This window comes from Lissotriton vulgaris, chromosome 1_1 (genome assembly GCF_964263255.1).
Source record: "Lissotriton vulgaris chromosome 1_1, aLisVul1.2, whole genome shotgun sequence".
In the NCBI taxonomy this organism is placed as follows: domain Eukaryota; kingdom Metazoa; phylum Chordata; class Amphibia; order Caudata; family Salamandridae; genus Lissotriton; species Lissotriton vulgaris.
The window spans coordinates 1981065301-1981080139 of NC_141685.1; the positions used below are offsets into that span (position 1 = coordinate 1981065301).

General features: G+C 41.6%; 1 protein-coding gene across 2 annotated transcripts in view; it reads left to right on the top strand.

Moving 5' to 3' along the window:
• CACNA2D1 (calcium voltage-gated channel auxiliary subunit alpha2delta 1) overlaps positions 1–14839 on the top strand; it is a 1701483-nt gene that overhangs the window by 421326 nt on the left and 1265318 nt on the right. For both annotated transcript variants that reach the window (XM_086919803.1, XM_086919796.1), the window contains exon 3: positions 12119–12235. In XM_086919803.1, the coding sequence (XP_086775929.1) occupies positions 12119–12235 (117 nt within the window). The remainder of the gene's footprint in view (positions 1–12118; positions 12236–14839) is intronic.

Here is a 14839-nt window from a genome sequence, read left to right on the forward strand (position 1 = left end):
TCAGATATTACTCGCCGGTGTCCAGCCGTGGCATACATACTTCCAGCCTGCATCTGCTCCATGGTCTCCATTGATCTCCCCATCTGTGCCAACTCTGTGCTGTAATCGCTGGTGCATGTCTGACCAGACAGTTCTTGTATTCGATTCATGGCCCCAGCAAGGCCAGCCAAGGTCTGTGCCAGAGCATGGTAGGTACCAGGGGGGACCGATAGGGACTGTACATTGTCCCTGATGAGACTCAGACACTCACGTATGGCATCGAGTTTGGCTGCCACAAGTTTGAAACCCACCCGAAGCTGTTCAGCCAACGCCACCTGGCACCCCACACACTTTGTAGGAACTCCATGCATGTATTGGTTGGGGGTGCTGGAAGACAGCCGTGGTGGTTTGTGTTTCCTGCTGTGTGGTCTGTGCAGGTGGTGGGCTAAACTCGGGGCAGCTGGCCTGCCCTGCTCCTGGGGATGGTGTGCTGAGGCTGTCCATTATCCTTTGGAGGTTGTCTTGACATATGTACAGGTTGTCCTCTTCATTATCAATGATGTGAAGTGTGGTGTGCCCTGCAGCAGATGTTGTTTGTACCCCTGCAATGTGAAAGGGGAGATGCAGGTCAACAGAGTTACACATATATGTTGAGGATTTGCAGATTTTACATTCAGGCTGCATGCCAATGTACATTGTCACTGTTTTGGTGGAGCTGGCTATTTGATGGCAATAAGTATGTGTTAGGACTACATGACAGATGTGTGGTAGTACCCATGCATTATCATCACACAGTGTCAGGCAATGCCAGATGTGAGTGGACAGTTATTCTACATGTGCGGGAACATTTGTGAGCTGTGTCCTATAGTGTTGGTGTTGCACTTTGTAACCTCTTTGCCGTCATTGCTGATGTTCTGTGCTGCTTTGTGGGGGAGTTGCCCCTGCAGCTCTGAGTTCAAGTAGCCTTCTTCCTTTAAGGCGAAATGCCTTTGAATTGTGTACTTTTCGGGGGCCTGATTTGTTTTTGACTTGGGTCATATGTGCTCTCGGACAGATTTTTTCGCCTTCTGCATTGTTCGTCTGCTGCATGTACCGTACGGCTTGGGTTGTGTGTGCATGTGGACATGTCAGAGTGTGACCTGCTCCTTTATGAATGTGATCTGCACTGGGCTAACTCCATGTCGATTCATAGGCCATCTCATGTTTTTGGGCTGCTGCCATGCTATGGGGCATGCAGTGTTACTTGCATAGTCAGTATAGGTCACAGAGCCGCTGCTTTACTGGATTCAGCACATGTGCATGAGCTGGTTGTGATATTGGCGATATGGAGGGGGCCCTTTGTGCACATTGTGGACGGGGGCCTAATTGGCATTTCTATGGGTGCTGCAGTGTGTCAAGGCTATTAGTGACATATTTCCCGATTATTGTGGGTGTGCAGTGTGGCTACACATAATTGTGCATGTGTGCCATTGTGCCCATCTCTCCCCGTCCCCCATCCCTGATCGTTACTCACCCTATTGCTGTTGGGTCAGGTCATATTGTGCTGTGTCCAGGCCCCCAATTCTTGCCACTGTCTCCACACTACTGACTGTGGCCACCATTTTCCCCAGCTCATCAATCTCCTCCTGTGTCACAGGACTCCCACCTCCAGTCGCCCTTGCTGCCTTCCTGATGGCGAAGAGCTTCTCCTTGGTTTGGCTGTGCACTTCATGCCAGCATCTCTTGACCTCCCTGACACTCCGACTGCATTGACGTTCGTGACGATGGCCTGCCATATTTCCGTTTGGGTTGCCAGCACAGCAGTGGAGGCGCTGAACAGTTGTTGATGGTGTTCTATCACCTCCGTGAAGATGATCTGGTCTTCCTGCAGACTGAACCCTGTCTTCGTCTTCCTCTTGTCCTTGCCCTTCCCTGTACACGGGGTTCCTGGCAGTACCTCCATGTGTCTGTGGGGTTTTGCTTGTCCTCTGCACTCGGTCCGGTTGCATCCATGTTGCAACGCAGTTTGAATTGCTTTTTCTATTAGTGCTGTTTCCCGCCAGACGCGTGGGATTTTCAGTCCTGTGGCTGGTTTTCTCTGATTTTTGTACCGCAATTGAACTCATCGCATTTTTTTTGCATTCACATTTTGCATTTTTGCGGCATGGTGTTACTTTGGTGACTATCGCGTGCTTCCGCGTTGTGAATTCCACGTTGACACAGGGTTATTTTCCCGCAATGGGCAGCGATGTTGAAAGTTGCATTACGCTACTCTTGCGGTAGTTATCACACATTCTTGTGAATATACCCCTAAGTTTCTTAGGCCACACCAGTTCCTTTACCTTGGGATTGAGATACAATAAAAGCACTCTTTACATATCAGGAGGATGATGACCCTTATTTTAGATTTGTGGAGATGAGCACTTTATTTTGTCTATATTGCACAGTGGTGGTTGCCAATGTCTAGTTATATGTAAGTCTAGGTTTCCGTAGGGAGAACATTCTTTGTTTTGCTTATAACTTTAGCGCCATTTGCCAAGTCTTCACAAATTTTCCCAAAAAAGTTCACCCACCTCGTATCCTTTCTGGAAAGTTTGTGTGTTCTATCAAGTGAGGGGCCAAGAAAAACGGGGTCTCAAAACATTTTCTTCCCCATGTAATGTCTTTAGGAAAAATTAGAGAACGATATAGAAAAAATGGCTGAACAGAGTTAGACTACATTTGTCAGAATTCTAGATTTTCATTCAGAAAGTGTGCTATTTATGATTTGGTATAAATTAAGGGTGTAGTCCACTACACGGAATTCTGCGGAATTGATCAAAAACTCAGTGAATTCCAGTCTGCAACTCTGTCTCATCACAATTATAAAAACAGAATCCTCACAAAACCTTGGTAAAATGACAGGTAACATTATTACATGCTAAAATGCAAAGAATCATCTCACAAAAATGAAAATGAAAATACTGCAAGCAGTGAGAGAGGTGATGATTGTGTTGTCCTCACTAACCTAGGGAGAGAACCAAGCAGATGTCTTGAACCCAAAGAACACACCCTGGTAAACGATTGGTGGTGGTCTCATCTTCCTAGGAGCACCCCAAGCACAGTTATGGGCAAAAAATACATTCCCAACCAAAGGCCCTGCAAAGCATTATGGGACAATATTCTAGGGTGCAGTGAATACTATAGTAATCAATATCAAAACATTCCTCTCAAGAGGCAGGCTCTCGGGCTCAGCTGAGAGCTGATACTATAATATTCACTAAACTATAGAATTTTGCCCCGTAAAGCTGTGCTGGGCCTTTTGTTGGCATTGTATTTAGCGTGCGCACACCGCCATGGAATTTATTTTGGGTCCTGACGAATGCTTTGCCAACAGCACGTATAATCAGAAATATGTTGACCACTTCTTAATATAAATTGGGATGTTGCCAGCTACTTTATAGGACTGGTTCACATCCGCCTCACTTTTTTTATTAGTATTTGGGCAGCCTTGAATAAAATATTGGATGGGCCAGTTCCAAACACTTTTTAATCATCGCTTTCACATTTCACCACCTATGCACACACGCATTTAAACATCCTGCTCCGCTGAAAATCAGGTGTGGAAGCACACCAAGGAAGCACTCGGCTTCTCTGGTGGAACCCTATGATGAAGCATGTCACCGACCAGGTCGGTGAGTGAGGGTTCTTTTAACAAACATAGGTTTTGCCTTTTCTCTTCAGTTATTTAGAGCAATTATTCATTAGTTGTCTCTTAGTCACTCCTTTGTTGTTTAGTACTGATTTACAGGGGGTATCAGAGTTCCTATTTCCCTTTCTGTCTTGTTGTTTAAAGTATTGTATTTGTTTGCACATAACTTTGCTTGGGGTGGTCCTAGGAGGATGACACCACCACAATCATTGAGCATTATATGCTCTTTGTGTTCAAGGCACCTGCTTGGTCTTCCCCCTATGTTAGGGGGACCCCAAAATCATCACCTTTGTCATTGACTAATATATTTCAAAGCTCACTTTTGTGAATTGGTTACATGCTTAGTAGCCTGTAAAAGTAACATTGTTGTATCTGCTGTGGTGTATTAATAAAAGTTTTAAACAGAAATCTCACATACCTTTAGTAAACTAAAATAGTTATCTTTGCATGCTAAAATACATACAGCCATCTCACAAAAATGAAAATATAGCAAGCAGTGGTTTAAATTAAACATCAAACATTACTATCTTTACATGCTAAAATGCATATAGTCATCTCACAAAATTAAAAATGAAAAATAGCAATCAGTGAGAGACTTGATGATTTTGAGGTCCTCCCTAACTTAGGGAGAGAACCAAGCAGATGCCTTGAACTCAAAGAGCACATCATGCTGAAATGATTCCGTGGTGGTCCCTTCCTCCTAGGACCACCACAAGCACAGGTATGGGCAAAAATACAATCCCAACCTAAGGCCCTGCAAAGCATTATGGGACAATTTCTAGAGTGCAGTGAATTTTATAGTATCAAGTATCAAAACACTCCTCAAGGAGGAGGCTCTCCGGCTCAGCTGAGATCTAATATTATAATATTCACTAAACTCTAGAATCTTGCCCCATAATGCTTTGCTGGGTCTTTGGTTGCCATTATATTTTTGCCCATAACTTTGCTTGGGGTGGTCCTATGAGGATGGGACCACCACTGAATCATTCAGTTTCATATGCTCTTTGTGTTCAAGGCATCTGCTTGCCCACCCCTAAGGTAAGGGGTGACCCATAAATCATCACCTCTCTCATTGCCTGATGTTTTTCAAAGTTCACTTTTGTGAATTGGTTGTATGCTTTTTATTTTTTAGCATGTAAAGGTAAAGTTGATTTACCAAAAGGTTGTGGGTACAGTAGGAAACTCCATTGCATAGCGGAGTGGGAATTCTTGCAATAATTCTGTGTTTTTAATGAACTGTGTAATAACCGAATTTCCGCAACTTCCGCTAGCGGAGCGGAGTTCATTGCCCAGGTTTAGTATAAATCTGTTTGAGTAATTATGGTTCTAAAAACGAAGTGTTCTGATTGGCTTGTCGAGCAGGACTAAGTGAAGTAATTGGTTGACCCCTACATGAGGAGAAATGTTGTGGCAGCATGTATGCTACTTGGAGAAAAATATATTTAAAAGACATAGGAGGGGTTCAGGTAGGGATTCCATGACCACTAACAAGGGTGTCCCAGACGGATCTCAAAAAGACTCAAATTAAAAAGATATATACTTTTTGCACATTGTAGTTCCCTGGGGGTTAGCATGGCCCCTGTCTGGTCCTGAACAAGCCAGCACAGACTAGTGAAAAAAGAATGTTTTAAAAAAGAATTGGGGCCTGCTTACGTGGTGGGGGGTCAACTGCAAGTGAGGGTCTGAACATAGGGCCTGGCCACAGGCCAGGCCTTGTGGCCAACTCCATGTCGCACAAACATTTAATTGTTTGCAACCAACCCTTTGTCCTGCCATGTGCTGCCCGGAATTAGCTGAAAATGTATCATAATAATAAGATAATGCTTAAATAATTTAAAAACTCTAAATTCACTGAAAAAAAGCTAATGGTAAAATTGGAATAATACATTACTTTCACCAGTATGGTGCACTGATTATGACCTAGCATATTACATCAATGATGACATATGAAATTTGTGGCCTTGCAAGTTATATTTTGGTCAGTTTCATATGAATGGTGAATTTGAGTGTTTTGTGTTTCTAAAAGTGTATACTTTTAATTTAAGTTAAAATCTTACCACCATACTCCCCTGAATATAATTATATGTCATGAGTGATGTAATATGTGACATCATCAGCAGTGCATTGTGGGGGTGCAAGTTATGGTTAGCTCAGCTAACTATAACAGCCGAATTTCTCTGGTTTTGTATGAGTGAAATGTCAGCCTAACTATAACGTCCCTAAAACTTGTGTTTTTGCAGTGAATTTCTAAGTTTTTTTAAATTCTAATCCCTAACCATAATGTCCCTGAAACCTGTGTTTTTTTCAGTGAGTTTCTAAGGTTTTTTCAATGCTCATTTCTAACTATGCTTACATATGTAGGACATGTACAGAAAGAGGAAGAAAGGCACACAAAAAAGCTAGAGAGGTGTAGAAAGAGGGACGAGAGGTGCAGAAAGAGGAAGAAAGGTGCAGAAAGAAGAAAGAAAAATGCCGAAAGAGGCAACAGAAGTCCTGAAAGATGAAGAAAGGTTGAGAAAAAAGCAAGAGAAGTACAAAAGGAAGCAACAGAGGTGCAGAAAGAGGCAAGAGGGGTTCAGACAGAGACAAGGAAAGTATAGAAAGAAGCAAAAGATGTGCAGAAAGAGACAACAGAGGTACAGACACAGGTAAGAGAGGTTCGGAAAGGGGGAAGGGGGTGCTGAAAGTGACAAGAGGGGTGCAAATATTTGCATTAAGGGTGCAGAAAGAAGCAAAAGCAGTGCAGAAAGAACCAAAAGAGGTGCAGAAAGAGTTAAGAGGGGTAAAGAAAGAGGCAAGAGAAGTACAAAAAGTAAACAAATAGGTCCAGGAAGAGGCAAGGAGTGCTGAAAGATGCAAGAGGGGTGGAGAAAGAATAAAGAGAGGAGCAGAAGGAGTCAAGAGAACTGCAGAAAGAGGCAAGATAGTTGTAAAACAGGCAAAAGAGGTGCAGGAAGAGGGAAAAGGGGTGCTGACAGACACAAGATAACTGCATAAAGAGGCAAGAGAGGTGCAGAAAGATGCAAGACCAGTGCAGAAAGAACCAATAGAGGTGCAGAAAGAGGCATGAGGGGTGCAGAAAGAGGTAAGAGACATGCAGAAAGAGGTAAGAGAGGTGAGAAACTGGTAAGTGAGTTGCAGAAAGAGGCAAGTGAGGTACAGTAACAGGCAAGAAGGGTGCAGAAAGAAGCAACAGAAATGCAGAGAGAGGCAAGAGAAGTGCAGACAGAGGCAAGAGAGGTACAAAAACAGGCAACAGATGTGCAGAAAGAAAGAACAGGGGTACAGAAAGAGGGAAGAGGGGTGCAAAAAAGAACAAAAAGAGATGCAGAAAGAAGCAAGAGAAGTGCATAAACAAGCAGCAGAGATGCAGAAAGAGGCAAGAGAGGCACCGAAGAAAAAAGCAAGAGAGGTCCAGAAAGAAGCAAGAGAGGTGCTGAAAGTGGGGAGTGTAGAAAGCGAAATAGTTGTGCAGAAAGAAGCAAGAGCAGTGCAGAAAAAGGAAGAAAGGTGTGGAAAGAACCATGAGAAATGCAGAAAGACACAAGAGAGGCGCAGAAAGAAGCAAGAGTGGTTTGCATACCATTAGTACCAATTTAACACCCACATTTAGCAATAAGTAACAGGTGACCATTCAATGTTTGCAATGGGCCTTCCACCACGCTGTAACACTTTCTGCTCCATTTTTGTTCATGTTTGAGCGACTTTAGCTAGAAACAAGGATTTTTTGTTCAAATCTGCAGATTATGCAGCAGATGATGGATGATATAGCAAATGCAGAAAATGTATAATTGTGCGAAAGTCGGTGCAACCAAACAGTCGAATAATTCCAGTGGCCCTGCTCATATCTCTGACTAGGTCCAGAAATGCACCTCAGCGGTTCCTTCTTTTGAGTTTATACTTTAGCTTCTATAGAAACGAGGAAGACTAAATCTGAGGTTACCACTCCACAACACAGACTACCATGCCACATAATTAGTCTCCAGAACACATAATCCCACTCTTCATAATTGCTATACACTAAATACCACATAATTTCTATCCACATAATTTCACTGCACAACATACCACATAATTTCACTACACACATCGTACATTTACAGAGTGGTGGAAAAGGAGGCTGGGCCTCTGAGCAGCGCTCAGGAATTCTGCTGCGTAGGACTTACAGGAGATACCAGGAGGGCTAATTTGTCCCCAAAGCTCTTCAGGAGAAAAGTAGACTTCATCCCCTAACCACTACTGTGCCAGGAGGCGTGTTTGCAGACCGGTGGAGAAAGGTGAGTGTGGCCTCCAAAGACTTCTTAGCAATCCTAGGACAACCTTGGGGCAAGCTACCCCTCCTATTACCTCCAGTAAGTCCCACACAGCAGGATTGGTAAGTGCTCATAGCAGGCCAAGCCCCCTATGCCCACCACTCTTCAAAGGTTCTCCCTGGCACGCTCTTGGATGGGGATTAGAATCCCCTTCGCTGCTGGGGTTCCTTAGGGGCCAACTAGCTTACCTGATACCTCCAGTATGCCCTAGATAGTGGGATTGCTGAGAGGTGGCCACAGGCTATGCGCCCCTTCTCCATAACTATGAAAACGTGCCTCCTGGCATGCTCTTGGTTGGGGGATGAAGTCCATTTGCTTCCAGAGTGTGCGTGAGGGCCAACTAGCCCTCTTGTGATCTCTAGTAAGCCCCACACAGCTGGATTGCTATGAGTGGTCTGAGGCCATGCCCCCTTTTAACCCCACTCTGCAAATGTGCCAACTGGGGCACTGATCCTCAGGGGTTAAGCCCACTTTAGTCCTGAGGTCCTCAGGACACAGTAGGACCTCATCGCCCCAGCAGGAATGTGCCAAGAGGCGCGTTTGCAGAGTGGTGTAAAAAGGGGCATGGCCTTCTTGGTTTGAAGTGGTGGCAGCCAATCGGAGAAAAACTTGTGATCGGCATGGTTCACGGATCCACCGCAGTAGCCGGATATATGAATCTTTTATGTTTGAAATTCTTAGGAACTACTGAATGTATTTACACCATTTAAAAAAAGAACACTTTCTGAAACAAGAGCTCCCTTTTTGTAAAATTTGGTGTGATTCCGTTCAGTAGTTTGGGGTGGAGCCTGTTCCAAAATTTACTATGGAAATTAAAATGGAGTAAACCGCGTTTGGAGACCCTCTTTTCTTGGCCCTAGCTTGACGGATCACCCAGAAATTTTCAAGACAGGAGCTAACTGGAGCACCCCATTACTTTTTTTGCGAAGATTCATCGAACAATGCCAAAGATATTGGCAAATCAAAAAATGCTTTTCCTATGAAAACTAGGTCCCAACTATAACTAACTACTGGCAACCTCCAGAAGGTAATATATATTGTATATATACAACAAATAGGCCTTTATGGACAATAGATCTTGTGAAGGAATTATTCTTTTATTATGATTGTTAGAACATTTAATCACTCAATAAATCATGTATTTAGACAACTACAACAAACAGAGGTAATTTCAACATCTGCTGCTATACCTCCATGACTTAACATATATAAGGTTACTTTATCAGCACTAGAACACTTTAGATTGTTAGTAACGGGTGAAGATGCACACATAGCACTTTGTATAATATAGCACCTTTCACTTTAAACAGTCATCGAGATTGCATGTCGATCTGCGAATTACTGTACAACATGGGAGAGAACAGTCATGCATAAAACCAATGGATAGTAATTGACGGGTTACAATGAGGATATTTTATTTATGCATTAACATTTGGTACTGTATCGGTGTAATTTAATGTTTCATACAACATGCATTTAAGCAGTTTCAGATTATTATGATTGTATTCAACCAGCAACATTAACTTTGTCGGAGTAACATTATCATAATGTGACCCAAATACATAGTCTTTTCTCATTGTCTATCACTGTTGTTAATCAGCACTTGTCACTTTAAGAAGGGTAAAACAACGCCACAGCGATTGTCATGTGATCAAGGCCCTTAAGGGCTGAAACACGTAATGGCTGATTGAAAAATTGCAATATTGCACATACTATGTGGTCCGTGCCCATTTGTTCCAAAGACATGGTGAGAAGTAGCGGAGTACTTTCACGCACTCTCAGAACAGATCCACACAACAAGGGGATAATGTTCAGGAAAGTTTACTGGTTTCCACGTAACACGTTTCGACTGACCTGCAGCCTTGTTCACAAGATATATATGTATATATCTTGTGAACGCAAAAACATGGCGGCTCCTGTTTTTCTTTTTGCGCCCCCAAAATCTGGAATGCTTTCCCGCCTGCCATCCGTCATTGCTCCACCTATGCTTCTTTTCGTAAACTGTTAAAAACTTATCTTTTTCAGTCTGCTGCTGAGTAAAACACACGTCCCAGTCTCCCCGCATTTGTCATGAGCGCCATGAAACCGTACGGTGTCCGAGCGCGGTATAAAACTTTTTACCATACCATATATATATATATCCAGAAAAGCATTTCCCCATTCCGGAGCCCCAGGTCCGTCAGGGCGGCCTCACTCAAGGGGCAAGGAGCAGCCGATCAAAACCACACTGGTCACACAAACAACGTGAGGCCCAATATTGTGAAAGTGGCTTTATTTTCAAAATTCAGCAGCGCCAGGTTCCATTTGTACAACGTTTCAGCACCATTGCCTTGATCACAAACTGGAACACAAATGCCCAGGTGTGCTTGGGTGCAATTTAATTAATTGCATCACATGACTGAAATCATCATACTACTGACCCCACAGTGCATTGTGAACGTGTTGAAAATACAAGCTGGAAGTCCAAAGATGTTATGACCTTTGTGGTGATTGTTTCCTAACACAAGCACTGTTGTTGCTGTGGGGTTATGTTTACAAACAGTCAGATGAGTTCGTACATACCGCAAATGTTCTCATAGCATGTTACATTCCAGAAACACAGCTTTTCACAGCAGGATCATAACGGGATATCGTCCTGTTTGAATCCCTTCCATGCGCTGTTCCTTTTTGCTCTAGTGGCATTCATTAGTAGGTTGGAAGTGCAAGTAAGTCGGGCTCCTCCATGTAACATCCAGAAAAGCATTTCCCCATTCTGGAGCCCCAGGCCCTTCAGTTCGGCCTCACACAATGGGCACGGAGCAGCCCATCAAAACTACACTGGTCACATAGACAACATGAGGCCCAATACTGTGAAAGTGGCTTATACACATACCCTTACTAGCCAGTACTCGTACACAACTCTAAACCTTAAAAACTTGCTACTAACCTCTTCCCTTAACGATATCCCAAAATCCTACTAACCTTTACACTCACCCCTGAACACAAAAACACCCTTACTACCCCACACCTTAGCTATCCCTGAACCATCAGAAATCTGGCATGACCCAGTAACCTTACCCATCGCTAAATACTCTTACTACCCCATGCTCTAACGCTACCCTGAACTTTAAATTCCTGTTGCTGATTTATTCCACTACGCTTACCTGAACCCTAAAGTCCCTAAAAACCCTTCCAACCTATATTCATCCTTTAACTGTAAAACACCTTACTAGATTGTACTTCAACCCAAATTCACAGAAACCTGAAACCCCATTAGCATTAGTAATTTGTTCGATTACTAACATCTGAACCCGAACAACCACTTACCAATTTGGTAGGTACCTTTACCTGAACTCTAAGAAAAATCTTATTAACCAGTGCCCTTATCCAGCCTTGAAGCCTAATAAGACATTGCTATCCTTTACCGTTACCTATACCTCAAACCTTGAAATTACCTGCATCAATTAATCTCCCTTATTTACTTTAATAAATAATAAGTTAAAACACTTGCCTATTAAAGTCCTCTGTTGTAACCTATTGAAAAATAGCCATCATTGTACTTACTTGCTTTGTAATGTCTTGTATTGTAGCATCCATCTTAGTAAAGAACTTGTCATAAATGTGACAAACCCTTTCATACTATTCAATTGTTAAATATGAGGGCAGCTTCATATTCTGTCTGATGCAACTGCTTGCAGCATGTCTGATAGTAATTCAGAATCCACTATACCATCCACAAAACACAGAGATTTTAAAAAGCAAGGGGCTGATTCATGAAAGCAATCATGACCACGGTAAGTAGTACTACCCTTTTACATTCTCTTACAAGGGTTTGCAAATCGTATTCCCAAAAAGTCCAATTCACTGGTAGCATTATTGAAAGAGGGCACAGCCCTTTCAACTTGTTCTAACTGCATATGAACATTTCCTAAATACTTCAATTGTTTTCCCAGTCAAGTAGTTTTGAAATAAATTCACAAAGGCATGGAACAGTACTTTAAGAGTACCACAGGAGTACTACACAAAGCATTCAAAAAATTAATTTGTGAATATTCCCCAGCTAAACTCTGGGCATTTACCCATCCTAGCAAAGATGAATGCTATTTCTATTGAACTTAATTTAACATAGTTGTTGTGTAGCAAATGTTTCATTTTTAATTTTCTTTCCTTTATGAAGATATACACGAAAAACAAAGACTTGTACAAAGTGGAACCTAATAATGCCCAGCAGTTGGTGGAAATTGCTGCAAGAGATATTGAGAAGCTGCTAAGCAATCGTTCCAAAGCTCTAGTGGTGAGTACGATTCTCTCGCTTTATTGTTCCTTATTGCGAAGTGTATTGATCTCCACTTATGACTGGTTCAGCTGCCTAGTGTTTGCCAGGTATGAATTAAAAATACATATTTATAACTCAAAACTGGAAATTAAGGTTATAGGTATGGAAAAAACATTGTTTGAAAGTATAGAAAATTGATTTCATGGCTTAGAAATGAATATCTAACATGATGATTTGTTAAAACAATCAAAATGCAGTTAAAATTTGTCATTTACCCGCACCATTTATGATCCCATCGGGAAATAATTGCAAGATGATTATGGCACTATTATCCATGAGTGTGAGTCTTAGTGATACATAAAGCAACAGACGTGTTGTGATTCCTACACGAATGAAAGCCAGTGCTACCAAATTTAGACACATTTTGTTTTTCAAATGTAATCTACTGTTTCTCACATGCGCATTAATTAGTGAACTCCTGACAAAATGCTGCTATCGTATGAGTAATCAGATAGTGTCGACAAGCAAAATAATTTGCTCCTGCAAGACTGATGAAAGAGTCCTCCTAGAACCTTCCTAATATGTCTTTTGTTCTTTGGTCCAGCCTGAGCAAAACATTTGTCTTAGTCACCCAATTTGCTCTGTTTAATGAGCACACATCCAGTACGCCTTTAATTGCTTAATTTCTTTCCCTGAGTAATGGCTCGAAAGTATTAATTTGATAGAGCATAGGTGAATGGCTAATCATTTCACTTTGAACAATTGTTTCCACACTTTTCGGCTGGGGTGCCTGTTTTGGTTTTGAGCAAAGGGTTTGCAAACTCATCCCATGTGTATGGCTTATGCATGAAGTTTAGAAGATAAACACACTTGATGATGTATGGTGGGGACCTTGTTTTCAGTTTCTTTACATTACTAGTAACGTGCCATTGTATAGTAGTCTCCATTCCAATCCATCAGATTATTAAACTCTATTACATTTTGAATAACTGGAAGCAATCAAATAAGTGTTACTTTCTGTTGAAAGAAGCTTTGCTCAGATGTAAGGCCAACATGAGTGTCTCAGATTTTGAGTTGATATTTCACTTTTCATCCGAATTTGAGTTACGATTCCACAGTTCTCTTGAATTTGAACTGGCATTTTACTCTTCATCTGAATTTAAGATACTATTTCATTCCTTCCCTGGAGCTGAAGTGTACTTTAAGGCTAGCTTAAAATATAAAGTTTTAGTGGTGGAATTGAAAATTCATCATCCAGTTCTCCCAGTAATTTGCAATTTTCCCTAGTATTTTCTCAGAAAAGTGCCCCTGTTTTCAGTAGGCAAAGCTGCAGGTTGAAAGACTTCAGATCTGCAGGTCTCATAGTTCTGATATACAGGTATGCCAGAATCCATCAGAATTATAGTGCATTTGTAATGATGCTACTCAAGTCATTGTGCCTAAAGCACAGAAGATGAGCGAGAATTATAAAAAAAACAACAGACCCTCGGATTTATTAATACAGAATAGGCATGGACTACTATGAGACAAATGAATCACCCATCTATGCTGAAGAAACCTTACTATACACATTTTTGGGTCCAGGCCATTATGCCTTCATTGTTTTTCTTTCTTCTATCTGATGTGCAGATCGTTATTTTATCTTGCTCAAAGTATTTCTCATGCTTATTTGTGCAGTAGTAATTTGCCTAGAAAAATATTTTGGCAAGCACATTCTGTTGTCCAACCGGTTGTCCAATTCTATTTTTGTTTTTTAATAGTTGGACATGACAAAGAAATGGCAATGTTGATAAGCTACATAAGTCAGAGATGGACAAACACTGCCCTGCCAAATGCCGACATTTCAGCAATATGGAACACCCTGAGGGCTATGTCCTTGCGGTAGTGTAAGCATTTTTTAAAGGTAAAAATTGTCCAGCATAGGCTCATAGGAGTGCTAAATGAATTTTCACAATCTTCTTGCTATACTTTACCACAGAGGCATTGGTTCGCTGGTGGAACTTTCTTTGTCGTAATAAGGGGTGGAATATAGGATAACACACTGTTGGTCTACCCTATGAGGACCATTCATTGGTAGCCTACTCCCAAGCTCAGTTTCAAAGAAAGAACATTACATTTCAAATAAATGATTTATAACAGATCTTTGAAATATATGAATTATTGTATTAGAGAGTCAAAATTAATACAAGTGACATTTTTAGCCATTCTGCCCGACATTATAATGAATGCAGCAAAAATCCAAACATTTAGTCAATCAAATCAAAGAATGCAAAGAATGAACCAAGAGTAATGGCTGACTCCTCCTATGTCCAATAGTGTTTATAGTGCAAATTGGTCATCATGACATTGTTGTCAGTCAACTGTGAAGTCATCCCATGCGATAACTCTTCCTTTTACCAGGTGCCAATCGATACGCGAGGATATTTTCGGATATTTTCTCATACAAATCATGAAAAGGACAATACATTGCATCCTCCCAGGTTTGTTGACAAAAAGCTTTAACACTGTTGCCTGACCATGGACACAGTCAAAAGGTTAGATTCTCATGAAATCCAGACAAAAGAGAATTAAGAAAAAGTCCCCGATTTGTCCCTTAAGGAGTGTGGCATGATCAAAACAAAT